Raw genomic sequence first — 21,298 nt, 5'->3', positions numbered from 1 at the left:
TTATGCCACTTGGAAGACTCAGCATTTAGGTTTTCAATATAAAAGATATATAAAAGATACATGGAAAAAAGTCTGGTTGATATTGAACATCTGTCAGTTGTTTTTCAACTATTATTCAGTTGGTATTCAACTTTTCAGCCCTTAGAGTCTTGACTGACATTTCTAGGAGGAACCTCTCACAAAATTATCAGAAACGGTTAACTGCACCACATAGAGGGCAAGCTATCCTATTTGCTTTCTGTTTTTGTTCAAACATCGGACCAAGTTGGACTTGTGAACTTTGGATTTTACTCATCTGAGCAATAGGTTACATGTGATCTGACTGAAAATGCAAAACGTGATTTCTCTAACAAATTTGTCACGACCTAAACCTACTCTACTTGGTAATTTAATATTTTAAATGTTATTTCATTTGCTCTCTGATCAAGGACAACGTTTACCAACTAGCCTAATGTGCTGTTTGTCCAACCAATTAACAGCCTTAAATCATTTTCAGTTGTTTGCATATCCTTGAAATGTTACCACTTACAGTAGCAGGGCAATACAATCAGGGAGTGCTTATCCAAAGTGGTACTGTGTGTGTGTGTGTGTGTGTGTGTGTGTGTGTGTGTGTGTGTGTGTGTGTGTGTGTGTGTGTGTGTGTGTACGTACACTACTGCCTTGTAGTAGGCATCTTGTTTCTGTGACGTGTTGGAAAGCAGGGCCAGTCTGGCGGTCTAGACTCTAGTGCAACCCCGGGCTCTGTGTGTCACTCAGTCCTTCTGTACTGCTCTGTGTTGTCGCACTCTGTGGTTAACCCCAAGTCTTAGATTAACGGCCAGGCCTGGACAGGCTGTCTTTGTCATAGCCAAACATTAAAAGGCAAACACTGTGTGTGACTGATAGCGGCTCAAACCAGAGTGTTTCCTTTTTTATAATATTCTCTTCATAATCCTCTTAATTATGGAAAGTGAGGTTGGTCTATTTGGCAAATTTAAGAAATGTATGATTCAATTAATCCAGTGTCTTGTTCCTGTTAAACCAAGAGCTGGATACCAATCAGTGGTTAAAAGTGGTTACATACAATTTCTCTTGGCCGTTGCCAATGTGTTTATTTTCTGGACAGGCCTAGATTTTGTTACAGCAGGTGTTTTTATTACTTTTTCCCTTGACTCTGCCGTTTATCAGAGTTTGACCTCAATGCTCGGAGGGATATTTTTTTAAAGAAACCTCTTTTTCAAGGTTGCCTCACTTCATAGGCGTTAGCTGGTGGCAACGCCAAGTGCACAGCAGGCCAATGGCAGGAGCTGTATGTTGTTTTGTAATCTAGACAACTTTTTGTCCAGGTTACACCCTCAAGGGCAAACCACGGACAAATAGATTAAGGGGTGTAGGGGGAGTGTCCTGCTTTAGAGAGGTTGTTCTTGGGAACAGATTTCTCCCCCCACATGCACTCACACTGAGGGCTCATCTGTCTGTCCCTTACCTGGGTCGGCCATCTGCCAACAAAACAAGGCCATCCAAACACTGTCAAGAGAGTGAGCACTGGGCCCTCCAGCCGTGTCTATCTGGCTCTGCATGAAGTGACAATGTTCAGCCTCTAGTCTAAGCTATATGAACTCCTTATCGACTATAGAGCTTTGTATGGAGAATGTGAAACCTGGCTGGGACCAACAGGACTGTCAGTGGTCTTAGAAGAGCCTTGGGCTTAGGCATCGCAGGGATGCTACTATGGGATATTTTTTGTTGCATTTTTGTAGCTTTTTCCTTGTAGCTTATTCTGAGTTGTATTATCATTGTTTCATTTAATGCAGCAGAATTGATGGTAACAGAATGCAGTCATTGTGAATGAGTAACTGTGATAATCATTTCAGTCTCTGAATTCACAGTCAGATTCTGTGTATTGTTCTGGGTGTTCTCACAGAAATGCTGACTCTTCATACGCTTCCATGAATGCAGTTTTGTCAAGAATGGCCCCTGAAAAGCTCCTCTGACAGTAGACAGTTCTTCTGAACGTGAGGAAGTGCCTGTCATTACCAGAACAAGGACGCACTCTGTCGCAGACACGGCTGTCAATACTGGTTTGGCTCTGCCTGTAATTATCATAATAAAGTCTTTGACAATAGCTTTTGAGCCTTTTGCAGCTCAGGGAGAAGACGTGCAGGGGAGATGACATGCAGTGCAGGTTTAGGAGGACTCAGATGGAAAAGACCTGTCTCCTTCCCTTCAATCAGTTGTCTGTTTATAGAGGCGGGGTGTTCAGTCCATGTTTCTTTTTGGAAAAGTGTCCAATGTAATGGCAGTGAGGTGTTTGGCTGCGCGTGGGAGCTGCGCATTAGTGTTCCTGGAATTGCTTTTTGTTTTGATTTAAAAATACAGATCTCGCTCCCCCTTTCCAGTATTGTAATGCCCAGAGATGAACTCCCACATTGTAAACATGTTTACTAAAACACCTTAGTGTTGCATATCCAGTCAAAACATTGGCAGTGTTGTCAATACAGTGTTTACCACAAAATAGACTGGTTGTCCCCAAAAGTCAGTGGGATCTCTCACTGGCCTTCTACTAGGCTTAGTCTTTGTGCTTATCCAGTAGAAGAGGTTCTTGCCCTATCCACTTGGAGCTGTGTTTTTATTCTCCTTTGGTGTTTTTTACGAGCAAGCATTACTCAACCTCTTTTGTTAGTATTGGCTAAATTCTCAAAATATAACCTTTTTACAGTGCCTCCTGTCTGCACACAGGAAATAGATTATTGACCAATGCGGTCTGAGTGGTATCCATGATCAGATTACTGTAACGCAAGCCATCCCTCAACTGCCGCAATATCTTTGATCGACATTATAATTTAGTTTCCTTGTGTGTTTTATCGTTGATAGTGGGTGAAAGTAAGGTTTAATGCCACAGCTTGGCTGCACTTTAAACGCAAGACCAATTTGCTTCCTGGGGCGATCTGTTGTGATCCAATCTGTTGACATCCTTTGGCCTTCAGCACAAGTTTATCGGTGGCCTTTGTTTATCTGTATGAGGTACACAAGGATCCCCAAATGCAGACAGACGAACTTTTTATCTGAGCTCATTGGCCACCTTGGGGCGAGGGCAACCTTTATATGCTGTTCCTGTCCTCTCGTCTGTAACAATGTATTGTTTTACACAGCTTTATCCATCTAAAGTGGCTTCAGTTGACAGATTTAAAAAGCTCATTATAAAGGATTAGTGTAACAGCATTAGCATATTTTAGGCAAAAACTTTCCCACCCATTATTTCTTCCAGCATACTCCATGCCACAGCTGCCTGCACCACCATCAAGAGATCCAGAGATGAGGGTTGAAATATCGGGACAGAGACATTGAAGTCTGCTGATGCCCCACATTGGGATGTTTCATCACTAGAGATTGACCAGCGAAAAGCGTATCTAATAATCCTGTCCATGAAATGTATGTCAAATGTGGTCAGATTAGAGAAAGTGGGCCACTTGAGCCTAGAAAATAAATGGAACATGGGGATCTAGTGGAGGAAATCAGATTGGTGGTCTTGACGGATGAGAGAAGCCAAAGGCGCACAAACACAATTCTGCTGTTGAAACACTGACAGGATGTTAGAGATTGGGCATAATTAGTGGGATGGAATGGTTGTGTGTGTGTGGGGGGGGGGGGGGGGGGGGGGGCTTTGGTGTCTCACTGCACCAAATGCATTGTGGTTCACTCCAGTGAATGCTGTACATGCTGCTTTGGTTAAAAGACACTTCCAGTATAAAGCCTCCAAGAGTTCTTTATCTCTCTCTCTCTCTCTCTCTCTCTCTCTCTTTGCCCCTTTCTCTCTTCCAACAATTCTTTGCTCCAGAAGCATTTATCTAATTCCACGCACGCAGTTGTTATCTCAGGTGAAACCTACTCATGCATTAAGACTGTATTTGCTTTTGATAATGACAGTAGGCATGTGTGGAATGTGCCGATAAGAATGGTTAAGTGCGTATTTCTTTGAGGAGATGGACAAGATTTTAGTACCCTTAAGAGAGTCTACTGTACTTGTCCTGCCAGATAGGCAGATAGGATAGATATCAACTTCAACCTATGGGCCAATGGTAAAATGTCAAGTCTAGAGATCATTCTCATATGACAGTCTAAGAATTGTATATTTGTCCTCAGCTTCATCATGAAAACGTCACCATACTAATTGGATTTCCTTACACACCATTTGCAGTGCTGTTCCCAGTCAGTGAAATCAGTCTGGATAAAATCCCTCTCTGACCTACATATTATTTGCCCTATTTTAAAATTATGTTTGCATCTGCAACAGTTTCCAGGCAGAATTCCTGATAATTCCTCCGTGTTACAATGAATACAGTCAATGAATATTGTATTTCATTGATACAGTTTTCATGGTCGGGCATCATAATCTTCTAATACACTTGATTAGTCACGGTAACAGTTAACATGAAATTGCCACTATACTGGTGCAGTAACGCTGTAATTACAACAACATTGTAATAACATATTGTGTCAACATGTCGTTACATAGTAATAGCTTATGTATGGTTGCACTCATTTTCAATCACATTACTAAATAGCCTAATACATCGTGAAACGTATTCAACTTGCGATCACTTGTTACAATAGCCAAAAAGAGCACAGAGAAAGCAGACATGGCAGAAATGCAGTAAACGAGACACTACCAACCTACATAAAATGTGATGATGCAGCTTTAAGTGAAAACGGTAGACTAAAATGTCACGCTTGTTTGTTTGCAGCCCTGCGCCGCTCCTAGTTTTCTAAACTGTAGCATGTGACAGAGAGGAGCTTCCTCGTGATGGATGCGTGAGGCTTGTTTGTCCCGAGCCTAATTAGAATTCAGCTCCCATCCCTGCAGTGGCACAGTAACACAGATATGCTTTAATCCTGTTTACATTTCTCTAGGGTTTAGCCTACTACTCCTTGCTCCCAGATACTACTGAAGCAAAATGGCTCGTGTGGCTCTACTAGTAGTAACAAAGCCAGTCGAGACATTTTCAGGCTCAGAGATCTACTGTCTGATTATCCAGGCAGGGAATTGACTGTGGGATGTGGCTTTAGCTTAGCGACAATATTCATGAACTTGGATCTGTGCCAAGTGTGCTGCGACACCCCCACTATTTTGACGGGAGCCAAACCACTGTCTTTGACAGAAATGTATTACGGTATAATCAGTTTTTCAGTGGCAAGGTCTGCCAACGAAGTAATTTGTTCTCAGTCTCTCACGCACAGAGCTGTGGAAAGGATCCTGTAGCAAAGCCACCCATTAGGCCACTCTACTAGAAACCAGCTTAGAACAGTTTTCTAATCGAAAACTTGGTCCACCTACAGTGTAGCTTGAACCCTCAATAACCAACACTGTGACTAATTATGTATCAGTTTAATTAGACAAGGACAACATTCTATAATCAAATTCAGCACCTGAATTGACTAGAAGTGACTGACATTATAATGGAGTGGAATTTAACTGAAATTCCCTCAACCCCCCTCCCCCTCCTCCCTGGCTCTGGTATGTTTTTTTCTTCCCAAAGCCGTTCCGTCTCCCTATTCTCCCCTTCCATTGGTTGACAGCTGTCAGGCCTGCAGTCTTGAGTCGTATCAACACTGGAGCTCCCAGCAGGTGTGTGCCCGGGTTTATAAATCCAGCTAATGTAGGCCTACAGAGTGGGCTCAGCCCATGGGCCTGTGTAGCCCCAACACCGCCACCTGTCTATCCAGCTCTGAGAAGAGGGTGGTGAAGCACAGTAGACTGTCAGCAGCTGCTGCTGCTGATGGATGGAGAGGTGTGCTTCTCAGGACCCTAATTACAGAGCTGACCTGCCAGGCCACCATGGGGAATGTAGGCTACCCTTCTTTCATCACCTCCTGCTTCCTCTTGCAGTCTTTCCTCAAGGAAGACATTTGTTGCTCATGACCCACAAACATAAGGGTCTGTTACTGTTCCAGTGGGGGTGTGTACGTGTGGTTGGCATGGCATGTGAGCTGTACTGTTTCTGTGTCACATATGTTTCGATGAGAGGCGTCAATGGAATTCTTGAAATGTGAAACCAGGTTTTTTTGGTGTACACTAGCTCATAGCTGTGTATGCCATTGTTTTCAGTCAGCATCGACTTCCATATTCAAAATCATTTTAAAGGAAGAAATGATGTCCAGTCCACGATGAACCCCTACTCCCCAGACAGTGCCCAGTCTGTAATTGTGATGCTGCTTAAACATAGCATACTGGTCCCCAGACTGTGATGGGACGGTCAAGTGGAGAGAGGAGCGTACTTGACTCAGGATCATGATGTGGCTACAAACGTAGTCAAATGAACATAGTCGTTGCCTCTGAGGCAAGCATAACCTAATTTGTCACGGTTGTCAGAGCGATCATGTCAGCTCTGTCTGTTCCTCAGACAAAAACGCTGCGGCTGCAGACTCGTCTTACGCATGTGTCATTTATGTTTTTTGGAGCAGGAATCATAGGTTGTTTTTTTCTTCTCGATGAAGATATCACAGTTCACTGGGTCCCTCAAGGAAGCATTAGTATCTTCCCCTCTTCCTGCCTCATGGCTCACTCTCACAGGGCCAGGATTGGCATGGCATCCAGGATGAAGCCATGATAAAAACCACACGTTTGACTCGCCTCCTGTCCTGTCGCTCATCCTTTTTCTGCTGAACTCATAGAAAAAAAACCGGAGGTTAAACAGTTCACCTCCGCGGCTGCCATACCACAGAGAGTGTCAAGTTGAGACCAGCATCTGCCCTCAGACTTTCCATAAGGGAAAGGTGACGGTGTTGACAGTCAAGGCTGCGGACAGGTCAGATTCCCCCTCGGCTGCCGGCTGGTCACCATGGTGACGAGCTGAGCGGGGTTGGGCAGAGACCTGGGGGAGTTCTTCTGCCCTCAGTCTCTGAGCAGCGGAGGGAGACTAATCCGTCCAATCAGTGTGTATGTGCACAGTCTGGGTGCATTTTCCTCTGTGCCCCCTGGCTCCAGTCCCCTAATTAGCAACCAGATAGCTGGCTGTGCTGTGTGCTGCAATGCAGTGGTTCTTATCGCAGGGTCCGGCCTGTGGGAATGAGCAACATCTGTGCAGCATGCACATATATATAGGGTTATCTTCAGTGCTAAACACATTGGCCCTTCCCTGTAATGACAGGCTTAAGATCTGTTTAAAGATCAAGACTTCATGGTCAACGCTGTAATATTTGACATATGTTGTAGGCTACACTCGGTGGGTGTTAGCTACTAGGAATCCCAGTTTTTGTTATTGGAGAGGACACTATTCAGACTAGACCACCTCTTCGAACTGAGTTATTAGTCCAGGAAGCCATTTAGATGGATTATTCAGCAAGTGTAGCCTAGATGTTGTTCATAGTCCTACATAGGTGGTATTACTGTATATATTTTTGGCATAATTTTCTTCAGCTCATGGAAAAGAAATAGGGGAATGCTTCTAATATATATATTTTATCCAAAGCGACTTACATTGCAGTGAGTGCATACATTTCAGTATATATGGTCCCAGCAGGAATCAAACCCACAACCTAAGCGTTGTTAGCGCCATGCTCTACCAACTGAGCCACGGAGGACCACATTGAACCCTCTCCTTACAGATTCATTTTTTAGAAACCAGTCACATGTGACAGAAGATAGGCTACTTTACCTGCCCTCAGGACACGTCTCTTCTAGCTGCTGTTACATACACTGTTAGCATTAGTGTCATTCCTTTCTATTATGTGCCTTGTCTTTCAATTGTTTATGGATAGCTTCCACTCCATATGACATATGACTACTTTACCTTAACCTCTACACCTATGCACTAACTCTGTAATTGGCCTAGTCTTGTAAGTTGAGCAGTTTGTGTTATTACTATACACAAGTGGATATGGATTGAAATAACACAAACCGCTCAACTCAATATACCATGTAATTACCAACTACCAGCCTGTTCTACATGCAATTACACCGTTACTACACAGGTTATAAGGGCACCTTCATGTGAATTGTTATGATACAGTGGACTTATGCCTGCTTATCACTTAATGCTCTTAGGTTCTCATCGGTAAGGCGTATAGTTCCTATTGAAACCTGGCCAGCATTCACTGACTGCAGCCAGAGGGTTAATCTCTAACTAAGCTGTAACCCGGCATAATTGGATTGTGACATGAAAACTGTTGAGGACCTAATGCTGTGGCGCTAGTGAGTAATTATAGCCAGGGTTATTTAATGTCATCAGGTCACATGAAGTCTTTGAAGTTACAACCTTGTTGACAGTCATCTAGGAATGCTACTGTGTGTGTAATCAAGGTAAGGCTTTTGGCTTAGCTTCAGTCTGTTCATGAACTTCATGTCATTGGCACTGGTAGTATAGCCTAGGTTTCGGACTATCTATAGCAGTATTAGGACTAGCATTAGCAAGATTAGCCAGGACATTGACCTTAATGGTTGTTTCAGGCCATGGCTCTACTCTGCACACTGGCGTTCTCAAGAGACTAGCCTTCGATGCTTTCGACAATTCAAAAGAGCCTCAGTCATTCTCCATCTCAAAACCACCACTGTAAAACAATCCTACTCATACCTACTCACAATGCCTTGGCTTCTGAGATTCCTCTATACTCATGTCACCAAGTGGTCAGATAACCAAAAAAAGGGGCTGAAGGTGTTGACAGCTGTGCTTTAAAGAGAGATCCTGCAACGCTCCATCGAGCTGCATCAGGTTAGGAATGTGTGGTCCATGTGCACTAAAGACACTGCTGCCCCTCTGCCCCACATATCAGATGTCCATGTTGCTGTAGTGAAGCACCGAGTGCGTAGGTCGCTGGCAGCTGCAGGACAGTTGCTCATCTTTGCATAGCAACAGTATCACGTTCTGCTTTCTACCCAGTGTCTTCTTGGCAGAGCTGAGGCCAGCAGAGCTGATGTCTACAGCCAACTATTGGCTATACAGCATGTCTCCAGGGACAGTCAGTGAGACCACTCACCATCTATAGTGCTGAATACAGGCATCCTACAGAGGCAGCTGGTTGACCCTCTCATGGAACGTTCCAGGGGGCCTCTTCTCATGTTTGGGTTCAATTGAATATTGCTGCATTCCAATGGACATCTGTTTTCACCAACCTCCAGTACCACCACAGCTAGATGATCACTTACTACTGAACGCCTGTGCCTGTAGTAACCAATAGTATAATAGTTGACAACATTGATATTTCATTTCACATCTTAGAAACATTTCTTCCATTAAAAATCTTCAGAAGCTCAGTCAGGCCTGTACGGCCAGCTTGTCCCACATCGCATTCTCTCAATGGATGATAAAATGGTATTGATGTTCAGTGAAGTCATCTTAAGCGCACTCACACACCCCTCCTCCCAGTGTCCTTTACGCTTGTGTTGGCAGGAGAGTGTCACATACCAAGGAGCTCACAGGGTGGCTGAGGAAAAGAACAGACTGCTGTCAACCGTTGGAAGAATCTCACTCATCAGTGTTTCTGCCTGGCTAATTCTCTCAAGGATGTCCTACTGTAATTTGCAGTTTTACAGCCTTGAAGGAAAGCAACCTTAGAATCCTTAGACTTCAATCCCTGTGACTCAACTGTCATTGAGGAGAATCTATCAGCATAGACATGGTCACCACGTTCGAGCTGTCTGACTCAAGATATTGATTCAGTCAAGATGTTGGAGGGGTCCTGGTGTGCACTGCCTAGCTAGTGTGGTACACACACACACACACACACACACACACACACACATCAAAGAGAATGGTGGAGTGAGGAGGAGAGCGAGTGAGGGAGAAGAGGAGAGCAGTGGTGCTGCAATGCAGTGATAATCACAGGCACCCACGTCACAGCTATTAATAATGACAGCTATGCCATACATCAGCGGATCGGGAGGGACCAGGCAACCGGAGCTCAGAACCACTGATATTTATAGCCAGGGGTCACAAGGTCTTCGACTTGCACCCTAGCAAGAGTCAGTGGACCACCTGAACATATGAAAACAACTGTCTGGCAATTAGCAGTTCTTGCTCTCTACAATTCAGCCAATGAATCTTTCTCCACAGATTTGAGTGGTACTCATCTCAAGTCATGGCCAAGAGGTGACAGTTTTCAGTGAGTGCAGCAGCATGTCTCTGAGAGCAGTGATTTTAGCTTGAGGGCAAGGCCATACGCTCAGGAGCACTGTGGCACTGTCAGGCTGGTAGTAAAACAGGGGGGGCCAAGGTTTTCTCCCAGAGCAACACTCTGAAAGAGCAGATCCACACATACTGCATCCGTCTCCACGGAAACCGGCAATCATGGCAGAGGCAAGTGCCGAGCATCCTGCTGCTATCTTGGCGAAGGCTGAAACCAACGGATGCCGTGAGAACCAGAAGCCACTATTACGAAAACAACTTTTTCCATTTATTCCATTCAGTCCCTCCCGTACTGAAATTCGTGTATCATGTCAGAGAAACCAAAGAAGGCTTTTTTTATGGCTTGTTTGTTTATTTTATTGAAAATGAAGTGAGTATACTTGCTCATGCAGTACAAAAAATATCGTCCTCATCCAGAAGGCTCAAGGAGCTGCTACAGCTGACTCAATTGCAAGATTCTTTAGGAGTGGAATGTGCCTGTCTTAGGTGATAGATACTGTAAACACCCAATGCTCTTCTTGAGCTCCAGCTCCAGGTTGATTTCCCTGTCTGTTTTTGTCTTCTCATATTGCTCAATACTGAGCCAGCTATCACACTCAGAGAATGGGGTGCAATGGAAATATAACAACCTGAAACCAGACCCCACCTGCACCACCTCTGCTCTCAATGAGTGGTGTTACAGTGGATTAGATTATGTTTCACCACAAGAATATGTTTTTATGTTTAAACCCCCCCCCTCGCAATAAAGCTCCTTTCTGCACTCGTGGCTCCACGGACCCCCCCACCACCCCACAGAGGGAATAGGTAGTACTATCACTGAGGCTGTATCGTGTTGTTGTCCCATATGAAAGGGAGGCTTGTACCATCTCCTACCACACCCTCTCAGATAACAAGCACTCCATCTGAGGCCGTAGTGAAAAGGGCTTAATGGAGACGGCTACTCATAAAGGGCTAAAACAAAACCAGTTGAGAAGTTAAGGGGAGAGAGAGCTCCAACTGCTCCGGGTGGAATAGCTGGTCCACCCTCACCATAGATTGGAGATTGGTTTGGAACAGAAACAAGTGGGGGACTGTGTGTGAGAGCTCAATGTGTGATTCCTGTTGCTGATTTCAGGAGGACACAGACCCAGTGGAACAGAAAGAGTGATTGACTGACAACAATCAGGCTTCATAAGTCATGTTCAACAGAGTGCTCTTATGAGACTTAAGACTTAGCAAAAATAGAAACAGGGAAGCTATTTTGTCCCATTTACTCCATCCTTACACACTGTCAAGTAAAGGGGGGGGGTGTTTATGAACCAGACTGTGTCTATTGAGACATTGCCTAATGATAGCTATGAACCTCTATTTCAGTTCAGCTTTTGTATTTTCATATTTAGCTCTTGTTTTTAAGTCTGTAAACACAGTGGCATTTAGACTTAGCTATACTGCCATAGACGTGTTTCAATATATGGTTGGTCAAGCTAGTGGTTTTGTCTGAAGTGAGTTAGTTGTATTTACAAGCACAGCTGTGTGTTTAAACCTCCCCTGGGTTGTGTCTCTGTCACACTCCTGCCATGAGTGGCCATAGGCAGGTTACTCCAGGGTTACTCCAAGTGCACAGCTGCATTTTCTGGTTCCCCTCAGCCTGCCAAAATCACAATCACACCAGTAACAAGGGGCAGGGATGGGCAAATGGGGTGGTGAATGTGGGGGGTTAGAAAATCAACCACCACCTCCCCCAGATTTCCCCCCTTTCATACAAGCTGTGACAAAGGCACTATGTTACTTTTTGGATGTGATTTCAAGTCACTTCCTGCAGGGCCGGTCCATTCTTCCCACAGCAGAGCAGGGCCTGCTCCATGCAGGGGCACACAGAACAGATTGTCACTCACACAGAGCCCTCACGTCACACTGTGCAGCCGCACAATAGTCCTGCCTGTCAATGTCAAGGGCTCTCCTCTCCTTTTGAGCGTCTCCTCCTGTCCTATTAGAGGCCCTGTTTTCAGTGAGAACCCTTTGGTGAGTTTTCTTGTTCTTTGCAGTGCTCCGGCACCACGGACTCTGCTCTGAACATCATCACATAACAGGGATCACTCACACCTCTTCATTACACCTATCAATTCTCATCCCCTGTCCTTATCCCTCTTAAGCATTTATACCAGTTTAAAAACAAGTGATCTGTAAAAAGGCCTTTTATTTCCTATTAATCTCTAATCGGATTAGCCTAGTTAGTCATAGAATGGTCTGGCATTGTGAGTACAGAGGTGAGATGACTGTGGGGATAAGGCAAGGGAAATGCAGTCGAAAAAACAAATTAGACTAGCCTAGTCCTTTACGTGCAAACCATCGACAGCAGTAGTGTTTTGAGGCGTGGCTGTGTTGTGTCTGTGGGCCGTTAGGCTGCAGACAGAACTTTATGGAGTCCTATAGTTGAGCAGGGTCAGTATCCTGCAGGAACGGGGCTGGCCTGTTGATGAGGCTGGGTGACAGGGAACAATACCGCAGGAGGGAGTCCTTGTCAGGGGGACAATATGTCCGTCTGTGCAGCCAGGGGTCGTACAGCTGCTGGAAGATGGCCTTTCTGTGTTTTGGGGAGACCAGGGGCCTTTGTGTAGGTACCCCCTGAAAGAATTTGTCAAGCGTGTTTTGTCACCTCACACCCCCCTCCTCTCTCCTCTCCCTGGCCCTTTCTCAAGATGAGGTCATGCGTTGTCTCATTTCCACTGCCGTGTCATGGTCACACTGAGGTGATAGTTCTCTGTTGGTTAGCTTCCCTTCTATGACCTCAGTGGTGCTCAGCACAAATGGGAAATGTTTGTCAAAATCTGTGCCACTATGTGAAACATAACATTTGACCTCTACTTTTCTTTTTTTCCTGTGTTTTTGCTACATCTGTATCAGCATTTGTTATTCTGTTGTAGAAAATGTCCTTTGTGTGATTTTTCTCATATGGATGTATTGTTTGTTGTGTGTTTCAGGTGGCACGAGGGACATTGGCTCTGCTCTCACTAGAATGTGTATGAGGCACAGAAGCATTGAGTCAAAGCTGAGACAGTTTTCAATGTAAGTTTTCTCGTTTGCAAAGTTTCACCACACTGTGCCATTGATTTATTATAAAACAACCACTGTAAATGAAATCAAGACTGCAGTTTGTGTGTGTGTGTGTGTGTGTGTGTGTGTGTGTGCGTGCAAATGTGTAAGGCTGACAGTGTCAGTGTTAAAGTGAGACATTAGAAATGCCTCTGTAGAATGTTACCAGCCAATTCGACTCTTTCCCAGCATTCCACTGCGAGGGGCATGTCTGGTCCACTGCCTGTGGCACTGCACACACATGGAGCTCTCTCATTTCATGAGGCATTTTGGAGAAATTCTTTTTGCGTCTCCATGGCCGTGCTGTAAATCAGGGGCTTGTGGTCAAGCCTACGGACTCCTTGGAAAAATGTCTGCAGACGGGGGTCTAATTTTAGTCTCCAGCGCTCCCTCAGCTGCCTGGCTCACACCGTGTCCTGGGAAACTGGGACAGCCTGTCAATGATTGACAGACATGAATGCAAACAAGACAGTCTAAATGAGTGAAACGACACGTATTTATAGCCGTCTCTGATGAATGTCTGCTTTCGTAAATTCACACAACTTTTCTCATTTGCCCGCCAAGAGCAAGACATGGTGAAATGAGTAGCACATTCATTAGAATAGATCACTGCAAATTAATTGATATATTCCACAGCATTGAAGGTTTGCTCTATTAACCAGAAACATTTCACTCCTCAATGGAACACAGTGTAGGTAGTTTTTGTCTTTGATATTCTCATTGATATTGATAGTAAGTGTCCTGTTTCTTGTCTAATTTGCTCATTCATTTGACCTGAAGGGCTTTCATCGACTGCCTGATCAACCCGCTGCAGGAGCAGATGGAGGAGTGGAAGAAAGGGGCCAATGCCTTGGACAAGGACCATGCCAAAGGTGGGTCCCTACTCTACCCCCCCCTTCTTCACCCCACAGCCTCTATTCACTGTCTAGTGCCTAATTTGAGCTTTTCTATGATACATCGACCCGTTGTCCCTCCACAGAGTACAAGAAAGCTCGACAGGAGATCAAGAAGAAGTCTTCAGACACGCTGAAGCTGCAGAAGAAGGCAAAGAAAGGTAATCTCTCCCTGACTCTTGCTTCACTTCCTGACTTCCTGCTGGCAGTGTAACGTCATCCCCCTGCGTTTTTTTGTGCACTTGAGGCAAAATCTGCTCTGAATAGCCTTTAGACCGGCTCCTTAGCCCTTAGACCGGCTCCTTGGCCCTTAGACCGGCTCGTAGACCACGGCGGTTATGTAAGAGTGCATGTTCCTGTCAGATTCTGTCAATGTCATATGTCATCTGTAAGGATGAATTCCTCTGAATGTTGTCTGGAAGGACGGAAAAAAAGAACAACATTCAACTTTCATCTCATTTGTCATTACGATGGAAGCAGGAAAGAGACCCTACCTTCAGAATCTTCACTGTTGTACAAAGTAAATCAAGCAAACAAATTCTTTGCTGCACCAAAGCTGCAATTATTGCAATTTATTTGAAGATGGATGAATGGTGGATGAATTAGCATTATACATTATCAAATCAATCTCTCCATTCTTCTGAATTAAGTGCCTCTCATTAAGACTGATTTTCATTTCTGTTTGCCTGCATCTACCTTTACAGATAAATGCTGGATTGCTTGCAAATGTCATCATTTATGTGGAGAGAGGAGAGGGCCAGGGATTTCTTTAGAAAAAGTCTGATGCAAGAATGCAGTCATTCATTCTTTGTGAACACCGTCAAAGGAAATCAAGAAACTATTGAAATGGACAATATGTCTAGACAGCATCTATAAAAATCATTTTCAAGCTGTCAGTCAGTCATTCCAAGTGAGAAATGTCCAGTTGTGTGGAAAGATATGTCGTAATATTTTAATTGGAGTGCCTATGACGTGCTTTTACCTTTTTGAATGGAATCTCAATGCAGTCTTCTGTAGTTCTAAAGCTCAGATTTTTGTATTTATATGGTAAAGTATGCACCTGGCTGTTTGTAGCTTTCATTTCATGTTATTTCATGTGCTCAGGGAGAATTCCCAAGCACTGATTAACAGTCTGGATGTTCAGCATGGTAAACATTGCCTTACTTGGTAAACAAGTGGGAATTTGAGGCATTTTTTTGTCAGTATCATCTTGGCGTAGCTTGCAGAAAGGCAATATGTTGGAGGAATACCATACATAGAAACAAGTTTGATAAATAGGCTTGAACACTTGATCAAAACCACATGTAAAACACTTCAGTAAGTTTGAATCAATATATCTTCCCAGTCTCTCTAGTGAGGGGAGGTTCCCAGCATTTGACAGGTGTTAGCGAACTCTACTAGTCTAGACTGAATTCCTCAAACATGTTTTTCCGGCCTGTGATCTTCATTATGAGGTCTATTAGCAGCATAAGTCACTCACCTTCAGGCCACTTTTAGAATACTGGCTGAAATAGCGACTGGCATAGTGAAATGGACTAGTCCTATACATGCATGCAACATTAAGATTGCAGCTTGGCTCTTGACTGACTGAAATGTTTTCCTCTCCACACCCCACGTCGACCTTGTTGCACCCCGTCGTGCACCTGTTGTTGCCAGCTGATGCCGTGGGTAAGTGTGTCACCCCTCTGACCTACAGTATGTGGGGCCCAGAGACTCAAGTCTACCGTGTTGCTGCTGTCCCGTTCTGTCCACCCTCCACCACCTCCCTCTCTCTCTCTCTCTCTCTCTCTGTCCCCCTGTGTGGTCTAGTGCATCTCCTGCCTCGTGGTTTGTTGTGAATTTGCTTTTGTTTCTCAGCTCAGCGCCTCTGAAGCTCACACCAGTCATTAACCAAGCACAACAAACTGCTGGTTTTCCACTCCCCCCCCCCCCCCCCCAAGCCTCCTAATGACCCCCCAGGCCTCCCTTCTTCCACAGTGTCAGGAGTATGCACCACATTCAGATTAAACTGCACTTCACTGCCCTGTTTTCTCAATGGTGATGAGAATTGTGTAGTCACAAGTGAGTGGGTTTGGGGGACCAAAACAAAAAGAGAATGTTCAGTGGGAATTCTGCAGAAGAGGCCAATGGAAACAAACATCTCTGTGCTTTGGTTGTTTGAGGAGTTCTGCTCACCTTGAACCCATGTTTGACATGATTTTTCAACAGAACACACTGTTGAAAGTTTGCTTGAGGAACCTCATGCTGTTTCTGTGTAAGGTGGATCTCGTGAGTGTGTTTTTCTGACCCAAGCCTAGACCCCAGCCACATTGAGGCTGCGATTGTGAGAGACATAGTCATGGATCATGTGAAGGGAGTGAGGATAATCTCATAATGGACTTGAAGGGAGGGCACGCAAAGCTTCACGATACCGACAAAGTCAAGCGAATTGGAACAGAGTTGTCAATGCAGAAGACCAATTACAGTACCACTGCAATATCACAACCTCTCATTTGACACTGTTATGGTTAGCCTACATGTGGGGATTTCTCTTCAGTTCAGTTGTGCCCTAGTTTCAGCTTTTGAAGTTCAGACTAGCCTAATTAATCAGCCAGCAGAGCTTTTCTAATAGTACAAGCTCTAATCTGGATTCTCTGACCTATATCCACAAAGCAGCCGTCCACATACAGTATAGCCTTAATGCTCATTCCTATGCTCAGTTAGCGCCTGAATGAGCAACCCAGTCTGACAGTGAGACAGTAGAACTCAGTATCATACTCTATACATACCAGCTGCCCTTTGAAGTCTGGCTCTGTATGACAGCATAGCTATGACTCAGATTGGAGTTTGGAGTTTCTCAAGCAAAGCTGGTTCAGTGTGTGTTTATGATTAACCTCAGTTAACCTGTCCCCTGTACTCTGTCTCACCCCCTCCTTTTGTCCTGCCCTGCCTGTTATCACACCAGTGTCAATGAACTCTCCAGCCCCATGCCCCACTTCTGTATGTTGTCTCACTGGTATGTAAAACTGGTCTGCCAAAGGGGTTGGTTGGGAGGTGTGTCCAGGGGTCACTGAGCGCCTCCTAACTGTCTGTGTCTAGTGTTGTTCAGGGGCTTGGAGTGGCATGAACCTCTGATGCATGTACTGTAGCAACCTGATGTATTTGCCCTTATACCTGTCCCATTGTGAATATGGTACTCCCCCCCCCCCCCTTATAAAAAAAGATATAATGACCTTTTTGGAACCTGAGTTGTCTGTGGCCTTGGGCTGAGGAGGAAGTAACAATCTAGACCATGTCATTGACACAAAGCAGGAGACATGCTGCAACAGGTTCTAAAGTACAGTTTAACAGCCCAGGCTGTCATTTCACGCAAGGAACTCTCAGCATTATGTCTAATGAGCACAATCCAGAACACAATGTGATCCATCTGCCCGTCTTAATTGCCGCAGAAAACCAAAGCGTGCATTCCATGGGCTGAGCAGAACACCACTGCATTGGCTTTTGTGACGAGAGCAATGTCTGTGCCACCTTCTGAGGCTAGCTCTCCAGAAATCATATAATATAATTGTATATTTGTGTACTTGAAAAGCTTTTCTTGGATGTTAGTACTCAAAATTATAGAGCAATTCTACTGTAAGCCACAATTTGAGTTTCCAGTCCGGTCTCGCTCCATCTCCTCTGATAATTTCCCCAAAGCACAGAAGGAATACTGCTATAAACACAAACATTGCTCACATTTTTGTGAACTTTCTGGAATGGCAGCAAAACCAAAAGTGGAAATGGTTGGATTCCTAGTTGGATATATCCATCCATTTTGTTAACCACTTTAGTAATCTAGTTTGTTTAGTTTTTCTCATTGAATTAAAATTATACATTTTACTATCATTACTCCATGCACTGTATACAGCCCTAGGTCAAAACCAAAAATGTGAAAATCCTGTTTTTGCCAATTGAGTAGGCTAGCCTAGTTTCATACCTCAGTTCTGAGGTTTCTGCTTGACCTTGATCAGGGTACTATGAATGTCATGAATGGCTGTTTGGGAGTGGCTGTTGACAATGGGTTAGATAATGCCCCTAGGGTTGTGTGGCGGCTTGGGCCGTCGCCAGCTAGCTTCCCGGGCAGGCAGAGAGCTGAGCTCTGACAGGGAGGGGTGACAGGCACTATCCACACTGGGTGGATGATAAACAGGACAGGGCAGGAGTGATATAGGTGGAGTGGCCCCTTAGTCCTGAAGAGGAGGACTGTGTGATGATGGTAGCGTTGTGTGTTTCAGGACGGGGGGACATCCAGCCCCAACTGGACAGCGCCATGCAGGATGTGAGCGATAAGTACCTGCTGCTGGAGGAGACGGAGAAGCAGGCAGTGAGGAGGGCGCTCATCGAGGAGAGGTCGCGCTTCTGCTCCTTCGTGTCCATGCTGCGACCTGTGGTGGTGAGTACACTGGCACTTCACACTCCAAACACCATAAGGCCTCACAATGGGAGACTTCCCCCTTAGTACAAAATGTGACTGACTATGCCCAGGACAATATTACATGAGAAAAAAGATTGCCGACGTTGCCAAAAGACTTGTTTACATGCATTTTCTGAGATTTTGTGGTATTTGGGTATTTTATTTATATATGTGCATCCAGGATGAGGAGATCGCCATGCTTGGAGAGATCACCCACCTACAGACCATTTCAGATGACCTCAAGTCCCTGACCGTGGACCCCCACAAGCTGCCTGCTGCCAGTGAGCAGGTTAGTAGCAAGGAGACTACTGGCGTATACTATATATACTGAATCCACAGGCGGATGGAAGTCCAGTCAGCATAGGATACCCATTCCCCCTTAGCCTCGTAAAAACCAGCCAGATATCGCAAGCTGACATTCTTTGGTAACATTGTTTCACTTCACATAGTTTTCCTGGGCTAACTCACTGTCCCGCTGTGGTCAAAAGCCTCTCAGTCATGATACTACAGTAGGTCCCATTGGAGTGACTGAGACAGAGAGCAGTCTTTATCTACATCCACCATCACAGGCCTCCTTCATCTTTGTATAGAAGGCAAATACCTTTTCCCTTCTAAGTCTGACTGACAGGCACCTGCTGAGCCTAAGGCAGGCCAGCCCTCCTCCCCCTTTACCTGGCAACCTACATTTGCTTGGAATAACATCCTCAAATGCCTTAGATAAAATGTCAGCCTTCAAGGGGATAGTGTCTGTGTTGTTTGTGTCTGTAGTAGTATGTTTCTTGTTTGTGTCTGTAGTAGTATGTTTCTTGTTTGTGTCTGTAGTAGTATGCCTATAGCTTGGTCCATTTTTCCTGCCACATGAGCAAACCTGCTTAAGATCATTTCTAGCTTCACTGACTCAGATATGCTTCCAATTTTCTTCCCTAGGTTATTCTTGATCTGAAAGGCTCTGACTACAATTGGTCTTATCAGACTCCGCCATCGTCTCCCAGCACATCAATGTCCAGGAAGTCCAGTATGTGCAGGTAGGTGTCTATAGGGACAATGACATGGCTTTGTTTATCTAAACTGATCTCTGTCTGCCTCCCAGTGGTAGATATGTTGAACTGCAGTTTTGGGATGTCAGATGTAGTGGACTGTGTGATCTTCTTTCATGTACTTGTTTTCTGGAAATTAATTCATCTTGCAGAAGAACACGATTAGTATTTGTATGAAAAGATACTTTGAAGTAACAGATTACTCAAGACCTGTAGTTGAAGGCTTTTCTGTTTCTTTAGGAACTAGAAAACTGACCCAATTGTATTAACATGTGAAAAATAAACAGTTGGGAGAATCACAAAGTAATACATCAATTCAATTAGAAAATATAAGTAAAGATTGTATTTATTTAGCCTGACTTGTGTGTTATCATTCTGTTGAATGGTCTGATTTTGGTACGAATGTAATAATCATTTTTACAATAGTCCTGATATTCAGCTGTCACAATAAAATGTCTGATGTATAATGTAGTGTATGTAGAACCCCCTGAGAGATCCTCCACCTCCTATCCCCTCTGTGTGTGGTGTTCTTGTCACACTGTCGTTTGAACTGTTTTTAGTTTGCAAAACAGTTCGTGCCTTGATGCCTGCTTCGATGTGTTGTTGCATTGTTGTTTTGTTGTTGTTGTTGTTTTACCCCTGAATCGATATTGCTATGCTGATCCACAAATCCTAGCTAGAATGCCACTGGCAGCTGTCATTGCACTCAACGATCAAAGGTGCATTCCCAAGCTTGATCACGGTGCACATTGCTTATACTGTAGTTGCACTAAGCATGATTGATGTGCAAGCTGTCAATGGTTTGCCCTGTATTTTTGATTTTATGTATGCATTTTGCAGTTATGCAGTATCCCTTTTGAAACAATTTACAGGGATAGGAATCAAAAGTTAAAGGGATACTGCAATAATAAGTGTTTTTTCTATGATTTCATGCCTGTTGTTTGATGTGTTTTTCATTTGAGTTTGGACTGGCTTGGCCACAGTCACTGCCTGCTGCATTGGGTTGTGGAGTGTTAATTGTTCCTGGTCTCCCCCCTCTGTCTTCCCTCCTGCCTGTTCCCCCCTGTCTCTAACAGCAGTCTGAACAGCGTAAACAGTAGCGACTCCCGGTCCAGCGGGTCGCACTCTCACTCACCCTCCTCACACTATCGCTACCGCAGCTCCACCCTGCCCCAGCAGGCCCCCGCCCGCCTCTCCAGCATCTCCTCCCACGACTCAGGCTTCATGTCCCAGGACGCCTACCAGTCCAAGTCCCCCTCACCCATGCCTTCCGAGACTGTCCCCCAGGTAAGACTCCACTCCCCCCTCTCATGCTCTCTGAGTCTCTCTTCTAGGTCACGCCAAGACATGGTCTGAAACTGTATCTCAAGTAGGCCTCGGACCCAGGCTCACTGACTGTATTTACAGTCATGTCAATGTTATATTTGTGTATGATCAATGTTCCTGAACGTTAGCTCTGACTTCTTGTTGAGAGAGGTTAGTTGTACCACCTATAGGTTGCTGGTAGGGTCCCCTGCTCCTGAGGAGAGGGTTTTGGGGGATCTCAGAGAATTGACTGGCATCTCTGACAGAGTCTGGGCTGGAGAGATGAGTCATCCCTGCCTCATTATCACAGTGTGTCCAGCTGAATACACATGCACTTCTATTTACTCAGCCAGTAACTGCTTCCCCAGCAGCTCATCAGCTTCCTCTCTATGAGCTCCTCTTTGATTACATACAGTACAGACATTAAACTGCAACTCCCATGAAACTCATCTGTCTGGC

At 44.7% G+C, this 21,298-nt stretch overlaps 1 protein-coding gene across 1 annotated transcript in view; it reads left to right on the top strand.

Annotated features, from left to right (window-relative positions):
* The window catches only part of LOC310810487 (protein MTSS 1-like), a 42,846-nt gene that overhangs the window by 14,184 nt on the left and 7,364 nt on the right, over positions 1-21,298 (top strand). The window contains exons 4-10 of the mRNA XM_083678263.1: positions 13,061-13,145; positions 13,953-14,044; positions 14,152-14,226; positions 18,319-18,476; positions 18,679-18,786; positions 19,425-19,522; positions 20,611-20,821. Coding sequence (XP_083534389.1) covers positions 13,061-13,145; positions 13,953-14,044; positions 14,152-14,226; positions 18,319-18,476; positions 18,679-18,786; positions 19,425-19,522; positions 20,611-20,821 — 827 coding nt within the window. The remainder of the gene's footprint in view (positions 1-13,060; positions 13,146-13,952; positions 14,045-14,151; positions 14,227-18,318; positions 18,477-18,678; positions 18,787-19,424; positions 19,523-20,610; positions 20,822-21,298) is intronic.

The sequence above is a fragment of the Argentina silus genome (genome assembly GCF_951799395.1).
Source record: "Argentina silus genome assembly, chromosome: 10".
NCBI classification, from domain to species: Eukaryota; Metazoa; Chordata; class Actinopteri; order Argentiniformes; family Argentinidae; genus Argentina; species Argentina silus.
Note: the sequence above shows the minus strand (reverse complement) of the source record. Positions and strands in the feature narration are given on the sequence as shown.